The sequence below is a fragment of the Poecilia reticulata genome, chromosome 18 (genome assembly GCF_904066995.2).
Source record: "Poecilia reticulata chromosome 18, P_reticulata-male-v2, whole genome shotgun sequence".
NCBI classification, from domain to species: domain Eukaryota; kingdom Metazoa; phylum Chordata; class Actinopteri; order Cyprinodontiformes; family Poeciliidae; genus Poecilia; species Poecilia reticulata.
Genome location: NC_088847.1, coordinates 4,320,208 through 4,339,711, shown reverse-complemented (window position 1 = coordinate 4,339,711; position 19,504 = coordinate 4,320,208). Strand labels below are relative to the sequence as shown.

Below are 19,504 nucleotides of genomic sequence, written 5' to 3'. Positions count from 1 at the left end.
AATGTGTTTCTGTTCGCATGCAAGTGAGCTTTGGTGTAGTTTTGATTTCGGTGGGAATGCAAAACGGACCATCCGGCAAAGTGTCTACAGAACAAGATGGTGAAAAGCTTGCTACCTCTACCACTGCTCACTTTAGGCAGTTTTTGTTTGACGTTACCCCAAATATGTGTAATATTGTCCAGGTGGTTTGGTCTGCCTTAATGAAAGAGGACCAACCCAAAAGAAAATGTGACATTTTGACATTCCCCATCCACTCAAACATAAAAAAAAATCCCCAAAACACCAACTATACATTGTAATACCGTTTTACTAATTGTGCACAATAAAATGAGCTGGGATTTTTTTTTTTAAATTGGCCACACAAATTTGCCTGGAGGCCTGCTTGGGGTACAGCAGACAAAATCACAGGCAGTACAACAACAACAAGCAGTGGGAGCTCTGATTAATCAAGGGCTTTGAAAAGGTTATTTAGTAGGACTGGTTGTAAAATAATGGATAAATTCCCTAGAAAAGGTCTAGATAAGGACCCCAAAGCATCACATGGGATCATATCAACACTTCCATTACCAAAACCAAACAAATCTGTGCATGAGGGCTATTCTGCAACTTAGTGGGCAAAGTCTCTTCTAAAAACACCCCCACTAATTCGCCATCCTACCTGAATTTCTTTGAAGAGAACAAGTCAGAAAACATTTGGAATCCACACCTTGCTGAGCACCAGGTGCATTGCCCCTTTTTTTCCCTTCATGCCCGTCTCTGTACGAGTTCCTCTCTGTGCCAGCTTGGTCTAGAGCAGATGGGACGGTTCAGCATGGCATCACACCAGTCGACACAGTGGCATGTCAAACAGGCATTCGCAGGACCGGCCACTGCCAAGACCAACCATGCTGTACTGCCATATGGGAATAATGTGTGCCGAGATCACACTGGATAGGCTGACAGAGTGGGTAACATGGCCTGCTTTTCCTGCAAATCAGAACAAATAGACAGGAATGCCAGGGTATTTACACGCAAGTCCCAAAGTACACACCGCCACGCACGGCAATTACTATTTACCGGAGTGCAGTCAATGCTGTAGAGTTGCACAATCCAAGCGTCGTTGCACACACTCAAATAGAAGAACATCGATGCACAAACACACAGAAGTGTGAACAATCTTTTCCCCCAGACAGGCACCATGCACCAACAGACACACATGAGCTACCTTACCCATCCCACGTCTATAAAAGGCACAGACGCATGATCCCTATGCTGCAGTCAGCAGTGCTGGCACTTGCTTTCTTTCACATACTCACCCCGTCACGCAGACACACATGCACACTCTCCCGTCTGTCCTCTGCAGACGGTGATGATGGCCTGTGTTTGGGAGGTTAATAGCCGTTTGCTCCTCACAACCTTCACACTTGATTACTCAAGTCGGCTGCTGTCTGGACGGCGGGGCCGAGGCTCAGGCAAAACAAAGGCCGCCTCGTCACTGCTTACACACGTAGCGCTTATTAGAAGACTAAGGCATGATTGAGAGCATCGTTTGAAGAATAATTAAGGGCACTGTATCCCTAAAGAAATGTAAATAGGGATTTAGAGACGTCAGTCAGAGTAGGAGCAACCTCCAAGATTCCTTTGTTACGTTTTCAAAAGAGGTTGCAGCAAGGGAAATGATTCATTACTGCAAGAAGGGGGGAAAAAAACTACAAACGTACATCTAACAGGACAGAAAGACAGCATGTCTTTTCAGAAAGAAATATATAAATGCAGGCCACAAGCTTGGCAATCACGTTTTAAATAATTCTGAACGGCTTTGAACTACACATGAGCATCTAACTTTCATTTCAGGGAGGTAATGCTCTAATCCAAATATAATTTAGGGGAATGACTATAAAGTGTGAGAAATTGTGCATGCCTCCATAGTAATGGAGTTTGTAGAGCAGGTGCAGGAACTTCAAACACTATCTCACAGGACCTAGCCAGCGGTCGCTTCACAGTTGAGACAAAACTCCCAGCATTCATTAAGGTTTTCTGAAGATCTGATGTACAGGTATAAAGTTCTCCATTTGAAGTGTTAAAATCAGTTCTCAGTGACAAATAAGACGATGCGTGACACAAAAAATGCGTCGTCCTGCACGCGATGGAAGCGCAAAGGACCAGGCCCTGGTTGGACTATTTCACGCAAAGCTCTGTGCAAAGTGTTGTGTGATTGGCCAGAAGCCTGTGGAAGTATTTTACGCAGAAATGCGCTCGGACAGCAAAGATGATATTTTGTTTCAACTAGTCCAATCCCACTGTCTGGTTTTTGTATCCACAAGCAAAATGAATACTTTTGAGGAGCGTTTATCAGACACGATTCACTATGAAATATTTACAAAGATGGTTGTTGTCTTTCCAATGGAGGACACCATCTGAAAAAATGTGTACCTCTCTCTCTGTGACTTTACCTACGAGCTTTTTAGGGCATGATGCATACTGGAGTGGAAGGGTCCTTTAAGATTGAAGATGGTGAAAATCCGCTCCCAGGAATTGCATCCAGCTAGTTTCTTCATACTGGAAATGTCATTACTAAACAGGAATTTTAACCAGAATTAAAGAAATATTTAATGTGCTCGTCCTTTACTGCACATACCATAATCTATAGTTATTTGTAGTGATTTATTTGTATGTGTGGATTACTTGGGTTGTTACTGATGTTTAATGTAGATTTGTTTTTAATCAGACCATTAAAAATATATTAACTAAGACAAACTTTGAATTGCTCATTACTCACTTTCCCATATTGAGCACCTCAAGTGTTCTTCCATTCTTCCAACAGCAACAACATGTAAGTCATTCTGTTCTTTTGTTTCTTTTTGTTTTTAGAATTAGCCAAAAATACATCAGAATTCACAACAGAGAATGTTTTCTGATAAATGGCCTGATGTGGTTATTGAGTTTGTTAGTAATGAAATGGTTTACAATGCAAAGCAGAGAGGAAGCTGAGGAATGTGATTGCTCAGTCCTAGAGCCAAACAGGTGTCCTTGTTGAGTAAAAATGATAAACAGGCCTTTAGAATTTAAGTAGTTTTCTTTATTGTGCTCAGCTTTAGTTAGTACATTTGTTTTGTTCTTGATGCAGCTGATGCACAACTGTGGCAACAAGGTGTTTTTTTTGTTTGTTTTTTTACGAGGAGCAGCTGATGAGCATTTCAAAAGCTCAAATGATACCTGAACTACAACCTGAAATCCCACAGGAATTTAAAAAGGGGGCTTTATGGCTGCAGATCAGGATCCAAAGAACAGAGAAATAAGGAAATTCAAACCACTTCAATCAGATTTAAAGAGTGACAAAAGCAAATGAGGTGGATTAGCAGTCCTTGACAACAACTGATTATCTCATCCAGGATATTTTTATCCTAAAATATCAGATCTGGATATTGAGCTTTTAGCATGTCAAGTGTCATCAGTCAGAGACATCTACAGATTCATTGCAAGACTGACTGATCACCATCCACCACATTTCATTTCCCTTTCGGATGAATAAAGTTTTCTCGGGTTAAAACCAATACTTGCATCGGAATAGAAGAGTGCACCATTAAAACTGCACTTTTTTGCAAATATGTGCCATTAAATAAAGGAGTTCTCAAAAAACTAGACCGAGTTGAGGTGGAAATACGGGTCATTGTTCCTGTCCTTTCACTCTCTGTCAGTTCAGTGTCTTGAACAATATAATCAGTTAATTAGCCTATTAGCTCCTCGGCCTAAGTGATTTCATTAATAATATTTACAGTGTAATCAGAACACCACATACAGTGAAAGTTGAGGTAATTTCAATAAATCATGATTTTGTGCATTGCCATTTTATAAATGGAATATTGGGGAAAGTATATTAAAAAAACTCAATTTACCAATTTACAACTTTAAAAGGCAGGCTATGGTAATGCAAAAAATGCAAAATATCTTCCTAATAAGCTTCGAACCTCAGGTGATTCTTCTGTGTGAGGCTGTAATTTCATTTGCAAAGGTAGAAATATGCAAATGAAGCCTTACTCCGAGACCTGGGAGACTGCCATTTCATGATTCATGACTAACCATGCAAACCGCCTTACAGGCTGACATAGCCAATGGTGTACTATTAGAAAATGAAACACGTTTTTTTGAAGGGTGTGTTTTTTTGCCTGAACTTCACAGACCAATACCTAAAGCTAACAAAAAAAAACAAACAAACAAAAAAAACCAATTACATACTTTGTTAATGCAAAGGTTTTCAAAATAATCTATCCCAGTCATCCAATTTGATACGTAGAAAAAAAACAAAAAAAAACCCAAAAGCATCTGTATAGAGTGTGTGGTTTTGGTATGCTTAGCCAAAAAAAAATCAAGGCGGATAAGAGTCTGGGTCTGGGTTAGTGTCTGTCAGGGGAGTTCAGGTATCTTGGTACCCACCGTGCTTACAACTAATGGTAGGACGCCTATATGAATTGGTGCCTTGTCTGCTTTAATACATTACTTTGCAGCAACCCAAACCCCAGTACTGACTGTCAACAGGTATGAATGGGAAGGTTAGAAATATAAATCTCTTGAAGTTGTCAGTTTTTGTCCCATTTTCCAATAAGACCGTGGGGTTCTGTTTTGTTGAGCCTTTGTCATGGAGTCATCCATGAGTCCTGAACTTAACTGGAACTAAACCATAACTAAATACAACATGTTAGTTAGACAATGTTTTCCTTCAGCCTGAAGAAGGTCTGATGTAAATGGTTATTTTATTTTAGGTTTTACACCTACTAGATGCAGTTAGTCAATACAGTGCGCATCACTGCTGATGTAAAACTCACATGGTCTTCATCATAGCGCTTCAAGCACAGCCGCAGCACCTCAGAGCAGGGCCAGAGGGGAGCATATCTGTGGGCAGACGTTGTGCAGGTTCCCAGGACAGGGCGCAGCCAAGCAGACCATTAGCATGCAATGGACCACTAGATCCTTCTAATCCATCACAATACATAGCAAGTCTTGAATACATTTTATAAAAATGATTTAGCTCTGTAAAAAAAAAATTATTCTCTCACAGCAATTACACTGAAAGTTTTGGATTTTTTCCATATCACTTTGTCTTCTTCAAATGTTGTGTTGGCGATGTTAAGAAGCCATGTGTTCCATTCAAACATGCTTCTATTTGGCTGAAACCAATAAGAAAAACGTGTGAATGGCCAAAGCCGGTATGCTAATCAGCAGCTCAAATGCCTGCCAGTCAGAATTACTCTGTAAAAAAGAGTTTACTACTTTAAAACTTCCAAAACTGCCATTTAAAACATGGACTGGTCTCTTCATGACATGACTAGTATTTTTAAAATCAAAAATATAAATACATTTTCTTAAAAATTGATATTTCTCTTTCTCCACTTCTGCTCTGGCAACTTGTTCCAGGTTTTGCCATGGCACGTCACATCTGTTCAGATGACATTTAACAGGAGTATCCCTGCAAATTAACGAAAACCCTACAAACATCACTTTATATATCCGTCTTTTACTTTTAATTACATTGCTATTTCTCTTTCACATATTCAAAGATAATACACAAGAAGTTTGTGTGTTCTCCCTTCGTTTCTTTCTTTACTGTCGGTGCTTCACCCCAGAGAGCCTATAGTAGGCTGGAGGTGATGGGAGGGATTTGTCAGTCAGTTGAGGGTGTCGGTGCTTACTGAGAACAACCGAACAGCCACTCGCCCTCCACATGAAACATCTCATGTATGGGACTGCATAGCAAATAAGGATAGGGATAGCGGGTGGCTAAACGCGCCCATGTTTAAGAGTGCGCGAAACCATGCGGGGTTCCGTGTGCTTATGGTAAGAGGGAGAGGGAAGAAAAATAAGAAGCAGTGCGGGAAGAGGCAAGCAGACTACGGCCCCCGGCCATGATTATCTACGCCTGCCGCTCTGACCCCCTGTGCCAATTACAGAGATAAGGCAGTTTGTTGTTGTGTGTTCTCGAGTGTGCCTATGTCTCCTGTGCTAAAGGAAAATGTATATTTGATGCCTGCTTGCACACACATTTGTATTCTGGTAGCTATCAGGAGCCATGCAATCTTTCTTTTCCAGTGTACTTGCTGGGCTGTGTGGGAGGGGGGTTGGCTGTGGTGCTTTGACATGACAAGATAAATGCCTCTCGAATTGCAGATGTCCACCACAGAAATACACATTCCAGTCGTGGACTGACTGAGAGGACTACTGATTGTGTTGAAGAAACAGGAAAGGAATCTTTGCTGGTGGTTCAAGAGACAGACAACGCCCTTTGTCCCTTTCCGCAGTCTCCTTATCCATTTCTCTCAATCCACCAGCCCCATTTTTTTCTCTCAACTCTGCTTCAATCTCTAGAGAAGGATATTGGGGGGGATGCTGATTCATGACTTAAACAGCATTTTACAGTCTGTTGTGGCATAAGGGTGTAATCCCATGGGGCAGTCATCAGTCCTGTAAGGCAGCAAGAGTGTCGACAGTTCCAGGCTGCTGCCGGTTCTCTCATTAGAGTTCCTGTAATGAGTCCGCATCTGAACTGTCGCCAGTGCCACTAAAAGACCGAAAAGAGGCAGACTGATTACGGTCCGAAACGGTTCTTCTAAGACGGGTGCATACAACAAATCCCCTGTGCTCTCTACAGTTGAAATGAAGAGCTGGTCATGGTCAATTCTGTATGTTTGCAATATTCTGAGAAGAAATAATTCTGCTGTTAGGTAAGAGAAGCAAAACTAGAAAAAAACGCTATAGTTCTATTTACCTGATTGAATCTTAATAAATCATTTTAACCCATTTAGGCCGAATGCGTTGGCGACAACACAGCCAAATTTGCAGTATCATAATTAGAAGACACTTTGCGCCATCTGAAAAATTCCAACGGTTTCTGAAGGGGGAGACGTTGCGCTTTCCAGCCAATATCGGGTTATTACGGAAATTTTACTCCCGTCGTAGCAGGGAGTGAAATTAATCTGAGAGGCTCTCTTTTAATAAACGGTAAATTGCAAAAATAACTGCTAGATATTGAAAGTTCTGATTGTTATAGATAAATGGGCAATGTATATTTACTCACAGGACATTTAAAGAACTTTGTTCAACTAAAATAATCCAGACCGAGAATTTAGACATAGTACCCCCTAATGGTTAAATTACATTAAACATTTTCACTACTGTTTTTTTTCTTAACAGTTCTTTGCAAGTCTGATTGCAGTTACACTTGGCTAGTAGTAGCAGAAACGATTACCCAAAAACAATAGTCAGATTTCAGAAAAAAAAGAAGAAAATCGGAATTGACCTGTTGTGTGAACATAGCTATAGTGTCAGTGGCAAAACCACTTTTATGATTGTGATGTTAAGGTTCTAAGACATTTTGATGATCACACTAAAAATATATTCAAAATATATTGTACTTCAATTTGAGCTGATTTATTAGGTCTAGTGAATCACAGATCGTCACAGAGATGTTGCCCAGCTGATGTTTTTCAAGTAGTGGTAGTTTGTCACCCTGTGAGGAGAACTTATATAAAAATTTCTTATTCGGTAACTCTCCAAGACTGAACATGTGATTCAATCTCCAACTATAAACTACTATAGATATAACTAAAACTATAAAGATGTTTTAAAACCGCAGAAGTCAACATTTTTACACTTTTGTTTGAAATAGACATGTTGACAACACTGAGTTTTACAAGGTTAAGGAGGAAAACTCAAAAATCTATAAATACACTATGGAGCAGATTGGATTGTGGGGAGGCAAAAGCATATTGCTTCTTCAACAATAAGGAAGAGATTACTGCAAGGTCAATGAATTGATGCAGTATGCTGAGCTTTCTTACATAGATATCTTTTGATCAATTACCATTATCAGATCGATATCAGGGATAAAAAGAAAAATCCCCAGTTTATGTGGTTCCATTACACTGTAAAACATTTGGAGGTGGTTTAACTTGAAAATAATGGTTCACCTGCTGCCTTGAACATCCAAGGAAAGTCAATTAGAAAACTGTTATGGTTTTAACTCAGAAATAAATCAAAGTTCATCAAGCTGATTTAACAACAAGAGAAAAGTTGTCTAAACTGTTTTTTTTAAGTTCAGATGGCTCATTAATCTCCAATTACGAGTTGTTATAACGTAATATTCATAACAACTATTAAGTTGTTATATATAATAGTTATATAACAAAATAATGATTTCACACTATGCAAGAAAACTGCTCACCTAGTTGAACAAGTAGAAATTTTGTACTATGTTCACTCACATCATCAAGCTAAAGGAACAACCTTAATGTAGAAGAATTTAAATGTTTCATTCAACTTGCATGAACAAAATATCGGATAATACATTTTACTAAATGTCACACTGAATTCTGCTCAGGAACATTTATTTTGAATAGAGCTTAATCAATGTGAACTATTATTCTCAACCAGTACAAACTGACAGTTGCGTCAGAATGAACATGTGTATGAACATACACACGAGAGGCACGTCAATTTAACACACTTCCATCTAACTAACGGTGCAACACAAGATACGAAAACCGGCAAAGATTGTCAGAACCCTGGTGGAGTTGAGCTGTTTCTGACCAAAACCCACTGGACTTCCACTCCAAAGCCAACAGGTTCCGTGTGTTTGCTTAAAAAGAAGGCAACTGAACACATCGAGTCACCAGAAGCTTCCATCAACATGAACCAAGTCCCTCTCACGTTTGCCAATTTCAAAATAAATGCAACTCATACGCTGGAGTATCTTATAGTCTGGAAGATGTGTTTGAGTTTTTACCAATTAATAGCACATCTGAATAGGGGCTGAGATGACATAAACCTCCACTACAGGGCCGTAAGCACTGAAAACAGGTGTCTGCAATGTCTCAATCAGTGTTGGTGAGAATCGAGTTGGGAGAAAACACCATAAGATCCACTGAATTTCTCTAAAAGAGGCTTTCAAGTCCATTTTTTAACCTCCTTTATACAAACATGTCTGTGAGGTTCCGTCTGTTTTGAAGTGAGTACTGCAGGCAGACAGGCCAAAGGGTATGACATTAGCAGACGGCGTGCTTGCACCCCCACACACTGCCCATATGTCGTGCCAAATCTCATCTCGTCATGCGCTAAGAGAAGGTGCTGCTGGCGGCTAAAAGGCCACCTTCCAAACAGATATCATCAGCCAGATACCCTGACCCGACTGCAGCTGAGGGCCACGGCTCTGCTCTCTACAACATCATGATACATTAACTGAGGGGGAGATGGGTCGCAATGCACAAAGGCAGGAAGGAAACATGGTTGATGCATCAAAAAGTAAAAAAAAAAAAAAAAAAAACCTGTAAAGTCTCCAGATGCAGGAGGTCAAGAAAGGCTAAAGTTGACGTACTATCCTTTTATCAGCGGTGACCGTTGCGATGGAGAATTTTATTGCTCATGTAAAGTACACGCTTGTCAGATTGACCGTTTGTAATCTTGGATAAGCCAACGGTTTGATTTGCATACGGAAATATGAAGCTTTAGTTACTGCAAGACTCTGAAATGAATATAATATCAGATTATGTAAATTTTCTGGCCCGTTTTGTGCCCTCTGTCTTTTCACCCCATTTATCTTTGCCACAATCAGAAATACAGCCTCACTTCTTTTATCATTTCAATTATACACACTTACATTTTTGGGATATTTCTACAATCATATTCCTGCCACAATGGTATGACCTGCAACTATAAAGATCCGTGCTGCAACTGATTACTCTGGTAATTGATTGTTCCAGCAGTTTTAAATATTGGCACATTTTTTCATTTAACCGCTTAAGATTATTTTATAAAATATTAGAAATACCTTAAAAAATATAATTAAATATTTCGATTCCGTTTTTTTAAATAGAAAAATTTATTTAAGTGCCTAAAATTTAATAGCAGCATTCCTTTGGTGATTTTATGTTATTTGTAGCAAAGGATGCAACTGCAGCTAAAAAGTCTTCTAACATCAACATGTGAAAAACTCAACTCTTTCTGCTCGACTTACCATCAGTACAGTGTAGGGTTGATCTGCTGGTTATTCTTTTTAATTGACTAATAACTGGATAGCAAAAAGTTCTTAATGGATTTGTTTTTCATAGAACTTGAATTGGACGAAGCTTCATCTGAGTAGAACATATTTACAGATAAAGATGGTTTTATTTACATTAAATGCAAAAAGTACATATTTTTGTAAAGTTTTGTCTTGCTTGCTTACTTTTCCTTTTTTTGAGTCTATCTACTCCAGATATGATCAATTGATGATTAAATTAGTTGACGAATATTTTCAATAATCGATTTAGAATGATTAATCCGATTAATTGTTTCAGTCCAAAGATTAAGTAAAACAATTCCCTAAGGTTTTGAAACCTGTAAAGGACGATGGTTATACAACTGTGAACAGTCATGGCGATCCTTGACCTGGGTGGGCAAAAATGGCATTGGGGCCAAAAATGTAATGTTGCAACTGTTTTTTTCAATATTTTTTTGGATTTTCCTTTCTAGCAAAAGAGAAGTTATAGTTATGTTCTTTATAACATAGTTGGTGAAACTGATATAAGTTAATTCATGATTTAAGAAAGGGGGCAAATGATTTCATCCCAGAGGGTCAAGAAGTTTTTTTTTCTCTTAATGTTTGAAAAAAAAATTTGTTCTATTTACTCTGGTTAATTTTCTGCAGCCTTACAATTAGTTTTAAAATATGAAATATTAAAGTATGACAAAATAAATCAAAAATAGAAGAAATCTATTCAGGGACACAATTTCACAGCTCTGTAAATAAAATTTGCCAAGTGCTTGACTGACATCTAGTGGTTAAACCAGGGTACTGAAATCTTTTCAGGCCTTTCTGATGGTGCTGTGTGGAGGAGATTCTAGGTTCATAAAAAGAGACTTTGTCACAACCTTTCTGTGCCCTGTTTTCTTTTTATTAATATAGAAATTGACGCTATTGCAGAAAATGTAAAAGACAACAAATTACAAAAACATTTGTAGTAAGTAACTATGCAGCCTTTTCCAAGGGCAATTTAATACAAGTAGAAAAAAAAATCTTCGATTCTTCACAACCGGACAATCTTCTGATTGGAACCGGGCTGCAAAATAGCCAGCAAAGCTGCCGTATTTCAATGTATGAAAAATAAAATCCTCAAAGATAACATGACAGTAGAAAAAATGCATACTTTTAACAAGGTTTAGCACCAAAAAAAATGACACTAGGTGGTGCTAGAGAAGATTAAAAAGTTTCCTTTCTGAAATCTTTTTACAGTATATATTGTGTGGCACAAGCGGGCGCTTCCTGATCTTTAAGCCTACATTACCAGTGTCCCACGTTTTTTATTATTTTGCCTGACAAAACTCCCCCCTCCAAACAAACGCACACCTGACATGCCCCCCATCTCGAGCCTCTCTCAACATGAACACACTAAGCTCACAGCGAACAGGTGAGCTGCTCTTCTCTTACAGAAGACAATGGTGGATATCCTTGTGTTGTGCTTTTTTTCTACTCACCCTGTTCAGCTTAACACAATTCCTGATAAGGAATGTTGGCATGGGTGACCGAAATGGGCTACCGTTTACAATAAGCTGGATGCTATGGTTACTAAAGTGGTTTAATGTAAGGATCAAATGCGCATGTTAATTCAATGAATTGCTGGGATGACAGCGCCATCCAGCGGCCCGGCATGACAACTACAGCAGACTCAGTGTGTCTTGGCTGTATCGTCTCTTCTAAACGTTGAGAGTCATCCCAATCAACATCCGAAAAATACCGACAGTGTAAAAGTAGTTAATACCAAATACAGCGATAAAATATTAGCATTTGGTATAAAAACAAAACAAATAATACTGTATTGATAGTTGATTGAGTAAATAGAAAGCTCACTGTAGTAAGACAACTTTAAAAGAAACAGAAAATATAGGTGAAAAACCTGCCAATCGTGGAGAAGAACTCCACTAATTGCTGCCTGCTCAGATGCTCTTAAACTCATCATGTCAACCCCCCTCCCCACACATTTCTCAGTTTCCAAAGAGCTCATTAAATCAACATACACACACACACACACACACCCACACACAAAGCTGCAAACATGAGGTTTTCTCTGTTTTCATCACCATACCTGGGCACCACTTACCTGCAGGCTAGTTGTTCAATTGTCAGGGGCCATGACAGAAATAACAGTTTGCTATCATTGTGTCTGCATGTGGTAGAAAAACATTAGCTCCCTCTGAAAAACAAGCAACACGGCAGGCGACGCCGCGTCTCCGTGGAGACGCAATTAGCTTTCTGGGGGCCAAAGCTACAATTTGTCCCGTGCAGAAAACAAGCAGCACCTGCGTGCGCAGACATGTGGGGCCCACATTCAAGTGGCCCGAAACGACGGAAAAGGAGCGACGTAAAGTCAAGCTGGCTTTTTCTTCGACTGATTTTTTTCTTCTTATAAATAGAGCTGACAGAAAAATTAAAATATACTCATAATAAGAAAGAGGAAAAGATTATTTCAAGGTGTTGCCAGTGGAATGTTACATGATGAAAAAAGTCTGATGATTATATTCGCAAGACATTTGTTAAAGCTATGACAGAAAGAGTAAACATTCAGACATTTTTAAAGAATATAACAGAATGTAGAAAAAGAAAAAAGTATTTTAAAACAAAAGATAAACAGATGGACAAAAAGGAAGTTAATGGAAATTAAAGACAACAGAAAAATGAAACACAAGGAACGTGAAACGGTCGTAAATCACGATGATACGAGAGCGAAGAGAGCGCCGACGTACAACTCAGGAGGGAGACACAGAAACGTACACATTTTAGTCAGAAAAATGGATAGAACCACTTACTGAGGCTACAGTCTATCCTGATACAATCTGGTGGGAGAGAGAGCGAAATGGTGAGAGTAGGAAAAAAAATAGAAACAGAGGAAAGAAAGAGAAAATAAGGAAAGAAGAAAAGAGAAAGAAATAAACAAGACATTTTACATCCTTCAAGGTACATTCTGCAGACAACCAAGCATTGTTCTGAGGCCACCATCCGGGGACAGGCTCTTAGTCAGGATCACCCTCTCGCTAAAACGCCCAACATCCATCTTTTATCCCATCCAATGAAAGCACAGGAGAAGGCAAGACTTACGCCCAGAGGTTTTACTACGGTTTCTTTGAAATAGTTTTCATTTTAGGAGGCAGAATGTGACTAAATAACTACTACAGAGGGAGATTAAAGAGAGAATTCTGCAGTGCGATATGTTAATCCTCACTTTGAAATCACGGCACTTTTAAAAGAACACATTACTGAAACTGCTAAATGCAAATGTTTTCTTCAACTTTTATGGCGTGTGAAGCGTTTCACTTTTTTAAACTTTAACTTCAGCAATGGTTCCTGTTCCTTAAAGCTCTGTTTGCCTTCTGCAGCACTTTGATTCATGAGAAAAACCCCAACAGTGTAAAAGACAGAAAGGGTGATCTGCACAGCCCAGCCACTGCATGCCTGCTGCACACGCACACAAAAATATGGAAAAATTGTTGGAATTCATCATCTTATTCTTACTTTATCAAGCAAATGATTCTGGTTGCTTAGTTTAAACTGACCTGCAAAGTTCCTTAAGCTGAAAGTTACTAAGTAAAGGGAATTAAAAACCACTTATGCGTCAATTCGTTACACCCTTTGGATTCTTCTTTCAGTTTGACTTAAGTTTCTTGTCCTGAAACATGAAGCACGTGTGCAAATGGCATTGTGGCTCGGTTGTGGTCTAGAGCTGTCAACCGCTACAGAATAGTGGACACAAACAGCCAGAGACCAGCGTCACCGTGGAGACGTGTGGCAGGGATGCAGCGCAGCTTCGTTGTAAGTTCGTTGTCCCGGGTTCAGTCAGGACAAACCAGGACTTGGGTGTTTTTGAAAGTTTTTAACATTTTAAAATATAGTTAATCTCTCTGCACAGAAACTTTCTTATTTTTAATAAATTAGCAAAAAAAAAAAAAAAAAAAAAGCTCCTTGTTTTTTTCCGAATTAGCTCCGTTTCCATTACAAATCTGTGCAGAACTTTGTCAGTGGTGCTGCTAGTGTCAAAAACACAATTTAATAATTGTGGTGCTTTCATTAAATAAGAATCACAATCAATCCATTAAATGATCCTCCAACTACTTCTTGTTGTCTTCTTCTTCGTGGTTTTCACCAGTGGCAGCCTCCGGTTGTCGATCATGTGACTCACGTGATGCGAAAAAAGTGTTTCCGTTGCATTTTTCCAAAATAAACCAAAAATAACCCCACCAAAAATGTCATTACCATTGAGCAAATTTATTTTCTGAATGTCAAATTGTGCAATTAAATGCTCAGTGGGAACGCAGCTAATTTTTCAAGAACAGAGATCAATTTAAAACAATTTGGAACAATGCTGTAGCATAAAAATATGGAAAAAGTGAAGAACAGTGAATATTTCCTGGACTGTCTAACAGAGTCGGTAGTAAAATGAAGCCCGGTGCTTCGCGGCGCGGCCGGAGCCTGTAGGTGGCAGCATGGCTGCAGCTGCTCCAGCTGTGAGCTGGTCTCTCTGGCTGTTTGATCCGAGGGCCGCAGACATACAGGCCGTTGAAGGGATGAAAAGTTCCATCGTCTGAGCTCTGGCCAGATGGGATGTTTATGAGTGACGAAGAGATAGAGAGAGAGAAGGTGGAGGAGGAGGAGGTGGAGGAAGGGGGCCTGAAAATGATAAGGTTTAGAGAGAGTGAGGGATTTTTATTTTTTATTTTTATTTTACTGCCGTCTCATTGGATGACTGTAGCGTTACCACCTGACGCACCTCTGTCATGCTCGTCAAATACTGACTTAGTGTGTGAAAAGGTAGCAGGTCAGGCCCATCTTACCCATGGAAATATTCACTCTAATGAAACATTATGGAGCTAAATTAGTCTCAAAAAGATTCACAAAGTGTACAACAAGATTTGTAAGTGAATGACATAATTAACAAATGTGAATGACACAACATTCACATATGGGTAGAGATGCACCGATCAGATATTATTATCGGTATTGGTCCCCATATTAAAAAACAATTCTAGATGGGGTATCGGTGACAATATTTACCATCCATAAGGGCAGATCTATTCAGTCTAATTCTATGTATTATTATTATTATTATTATTATTATTATTATTATTATTATTATTATCTACAATTCCTAATTGCACTTTCTGAATCATTTGAAAGGTTTGTTGCAGTTTCTTATTTACTCTACATTGGCTGTTATAATCTTAATTGCACTGATTAAATACCTTAAAGTTGTTTTTCCATGTTTGAATGTTTGACCTAGCTTATGACGCTATCGGTATATTGAAGTGTGAATTATCAAATAAATTTGTTATACAGCACAAATATTCAAGTATCAAAGAATCAAAATTGTAATGCTGCGTTCAAGGCAGAAGAAAGTCTCGGATATCTGAGCATTAACCAGGTTTATTGGGGAAATTGTGTTTTTGATTTGGCTCAGGAGCCGAAAACCACTGTATTAACAGACATGCACTCACACAAGTTACTGGATTCTAAAAAGTATTGACTTTGTAGGCTGCACTCCTGTAATACACTAGGTTCTTCTTTTCCTAGAAACATTTTAAAATCCCTGAAATCTAATGAGAGCAGCGGTGCCATTTTGTGGCAGCTCCATCACAGGCTGCAGTGACTAATTTAGCTCCATAAAACAGAAATAAACAAGTCTGGCTTCCAGTAGTCTGCCTCTAATTCGAAACAATCCAACTTCCAAACTGCTCTCTTTGTAGGATATCACTTGGAAAAAAAAAAAAGAAAGATACATTTTAGCTTATTTTATAAATTTCTCTGCTGGTCAGTAATGAGAGAATTCATGAATTAAATTGCGAGTCAGAAGAAGTGGAACTGACCTTCCTCCCAGCTAACTCCATAAAAACATGGAGGGAGAGAGAGAGAGAAAGAGAGAGAGAGAGAGAGAGAGAGAGAGAGAGAGAGAGAGAGAGAGAGAGAGAGAGAGAGAGAAAGAGAGAGAGAGAGACAGGTGCAAGTCACCCTGAGGCTTTTTAGAGACAGGCTGAAGGGTTGAGACCCAGGGCCAGGCCATGGATATTATTAGAGATGGATCTTTTTGACAAGGTTAGGAGATTGAGAACCTCATGGAGGAGGGAAAAAAACACTGGATGGAGAGGGATTGAAGAATATGAAGAGGAATTACAGGAGGGTGGCTCACCTTGTGGACCGAATGCAAGGGATGCTTTTATATGCAAGATTTTTTCTCTTTGTCTTTTTTTTTAAGCAAAAATGCAATCTGGAGGAAAAGTTTCTAGATTTTTTTCCTCAGTGTTCTTAAGTTGCCTGTGAGCACTCTGGTCATTCACTTTGAATACACAGTTAAGCCCCAAATTAGGCAAAAACACCTGTGAGATATAGATTTAAAGTCGACCAAAACATTTACTTAAAATCTACAGTTGGGAAACTACATAAACATCAGAACCTTCTTATATCTTTCTATTTTGACTATCATTGATGATGAGCTCCAAGTGTTTGAATGGCCTCCATGTCATCACCCTAATCTTTAACCTTCTTTGAATATGTTGCAATTTGCTTTTTTATTTTTACTCTGTCTGCTCCTGTTAACACTTAAATAATTACTACGTTAGCTGATTATTTCATGACTGATTTGATTTTACTTGAGCTGTCCAACTCCAAAGCATGAAAAAACTTCCAGTCAGAATAAATATGATGGGGAAATTACAATTTCATGTGAACCCATACGCCTGCCAGCGGTTTGGACTTAACTGCATAAACTAGACATTACAAAAACCAACAGGCACACCAGCAGACAGGTGCATCTATTTTAGGTAATGAAATATTCAATTTTTTCCACTGTCAAATTTAGAAACTTTTCTCCATCATTTAACAAGAATCTGCTATTTAACAAAATAGTCAGTACGAAAAGGACGGGGGGTTGGAGGGAGGGGAAGAAAGTGGAACACAATGAATGAAAATGGCCTACCGAGGTTGACAGTGAGTTTGACCCGGCCTCCGTCCAGCTCCAGCCGCAGGGTGTCCGCCGACTCTTTGGAGGTGGTGGCCATGAGCAGGCCGTATGCCCGCTGCGACATGAAGCGCAGCGCCACGTCCTCGGCCTCCGTGTGCATGGTGATGGGCATGATGATCTTCAGGTACATGCTGCCGTCGTAACTCAGAACGGTTGCCTCTGCACAGGAGGGAGACACAGGGTGGAAGAGGATGAGACATAAAGAGGATATGATGATTTAGAAATGTAACCCAAGTGGAGATGATACCCTAATGTCAACAGCCACCTAAACTAAGTGAATTCATCCATCAGCAGGCGTGGTGGATGAAGTTTCTTGTCCAAGAACACAACAACAGACACGGACGGAGCTGGGCTCAAACCGAAGGAACTCCTGTAACTGGTGAGTTGCCACCATCACCAATGCAACCAAGTGGTTTCGGTCGTTACGTTAGCATCAAGGACTGACAAGCTTGGCAGTGATCTGACAAGAAACCAAGTGGCTGCTGATGGCTAGAGAAAAACTGCAGAGTCACAGTTAGGGAGGTAGAAATCTATGGCGTCACATTTGTGCCAAAAACCCGTGGAGCGTATTAGGCAATCACAACATTGCATTTATTAAAAGAGGCCCATGAATGCAGCACGGCAATCAGTAAGTAACAATAAAGACTAGTATACCATTACTAGGGCACTAGTACAGTAAGTAACAATAATGGGTACTAGTACCAGTACTAATATTAGTGTACAGTAGTACACATAGACTAGAACTACTGAACTAGAGTACCAGCACTGGTAGACCAGTGAAGTAATAAATTAATAAATTAGTGAAGTTTAACTTTAGTCCTGAATCATCTGATTGGACAGATATTTTCGGACCTGCACCGTTAGACTTGGTCTTAACTGTAGAAGAAGGAGAGAATGATGTGGATTCAAAACATAGAAGAGGAAGAGGAGGATGAAGAAGAAAAATATGAAGGTAACAAAAAGAAGTTTGTTATTTGTAGCACTTGTTTTAAGATGGGACATTTATTTTAGTAGGTAGCTGGTGACATCTTTAAAGAATTATCCAGAGACTTGTAGCCAGGGTTTAGCTAAATGTACTTTTTGCTAGTGTACTAGTACTCTTTATTGTTACTTACTGCTCGGTGTGCTGCATTTGTGCGCCTGGGAATATGCCAGCGATCAGAGATACATGCTCTCTCATTTAATACACCGCATTGTTGTTGTAGCTTAATATGCTCCACAGGTTTTTGGCATAAATGTGATGCCATACTAATCGTTGAAATAAAAAAAAAACTAAGTAGTAGACTCCATAGGTCTGTCCTTTACTGTGGCAAAAAGAAAACCACTGTTCATGTGAAGCATTATGAGAGACAATCTGAGGCTAACATTCATTTATATCAGGTCTAAATCCAACTGAGAAGGCTGCTGTAAGACTTAAAATCTAATTATCAGAGATCCTCTCTACCCAGTCTGACTGAGTTGGATCTGTTTTCCAGAGACAAATTAGCAAAAGGATATATAAGCTTCAATAGTCTCGTGTTGCTCTGCAGGGTCTAAAAAAAAAGGCAAAAAAAACTGCAGAAATAAGATCAAACACACACTGCATTCATTTCTCCATCTTTACAATTACAGTGTAACTGACTTATAAGAGCAGAGAGATTAGTGTTTATTTTTGATTGCATCTCAGAATAAGGGGACAAAATGTCAAGCACTGCTTGTTTTCGATTTCCAGAAGGCGCACTTTAAATTTGACATGCAGCTGTGATTAATGCACGTATAATGAAAGTTGCCTAGGAGACTGACAGTTCCCCGAGGGCTGCTCTTATCTAGCACAGCGAATTCACATGTTTCACCACAGCCTGTCGTGAGTCACTCACATCAGGTGTTCGCACGTAGAGCACGAGCACATCATGTTCTGAGATGGGAATAAAAATCCCAGTTATGAGCTGAGATTCAGGTAAAAACAGCGTGCTGAACAAAACCACCTTCTGGCAAACATACAGCTCAAAACAATACAAATAATAATCATTTTGCAGCATTAAGAAGTCTGATTCCTTCTGGCAACCGTCACCACCGTCTTCTGTTGTTTCTGAGTCGGTCTGTTTTGGTCTGTGTACAAAATGTAATTCCCTGACACAAAGTGGGTGTGTGGGTGGTTGTTAGAAAACTGTCTTGCTCCTGCGGTAACACTGAACACCACTAGATGGCAGAAGAGCGATACGGAAACCACACCTGCGATTGGAGCACCTGAGGACTAAACTGCGAACATATCACCCTTCAAAATAAAGAAATGTCATCGTCTGCTTCAGCTGTCCTGATTTGAATCCAATCTCTGTTTCCCTCATTACCCTCCTTGTCCCTCAAACTCTTGATACTGCCATGCCTGCTCGCCTCCACAGACGTGCAAAAGGAAAAAAAGAAAGAAAGGAAGAAGAAAAAAAAAAAAGACTGATCTTCCCAGAGCTGCTCAGAAGCAGTATGGTCCTATTTGACTAGCTCACCCCACGGCCCCCCTG

General features: G+C 39.5%; 1 protein-coding gene across 10 annotated transcripts in view; it reads right to left on the bottom strand.

Annotated features, from left to right (window-relative positions):
• The window catches only part of nrxn2b (neurexin 2b), an 811,982-nt gene that overhangs the window by 418,340 nt on the left and 374,138 nt on the right, over positions 1–19,504 (bottom strand). For 9 of the 10 annotated variants that reach the window (XM_081599837.1, XM_081599839.1, XM_081599838.1 and 6 more), the window contains 2 exons: positions 16,965–17,168; positions 12,811–12,837 (listed from right to left, as the gene is read on the bottom strand). In XM_081599837.1, coding sequence (XP_081455963.1) covers positions 12,811–12,837; positions 16,965–17,168 — 231 coding nt within the window. The remainder of the gene's footprint in view (positions 1–12,810; positions 12,838–16,964; positions 17,169–19,504) is intronic. The other variant, XM_081599834.1, reaches the window with a different exon arrangement.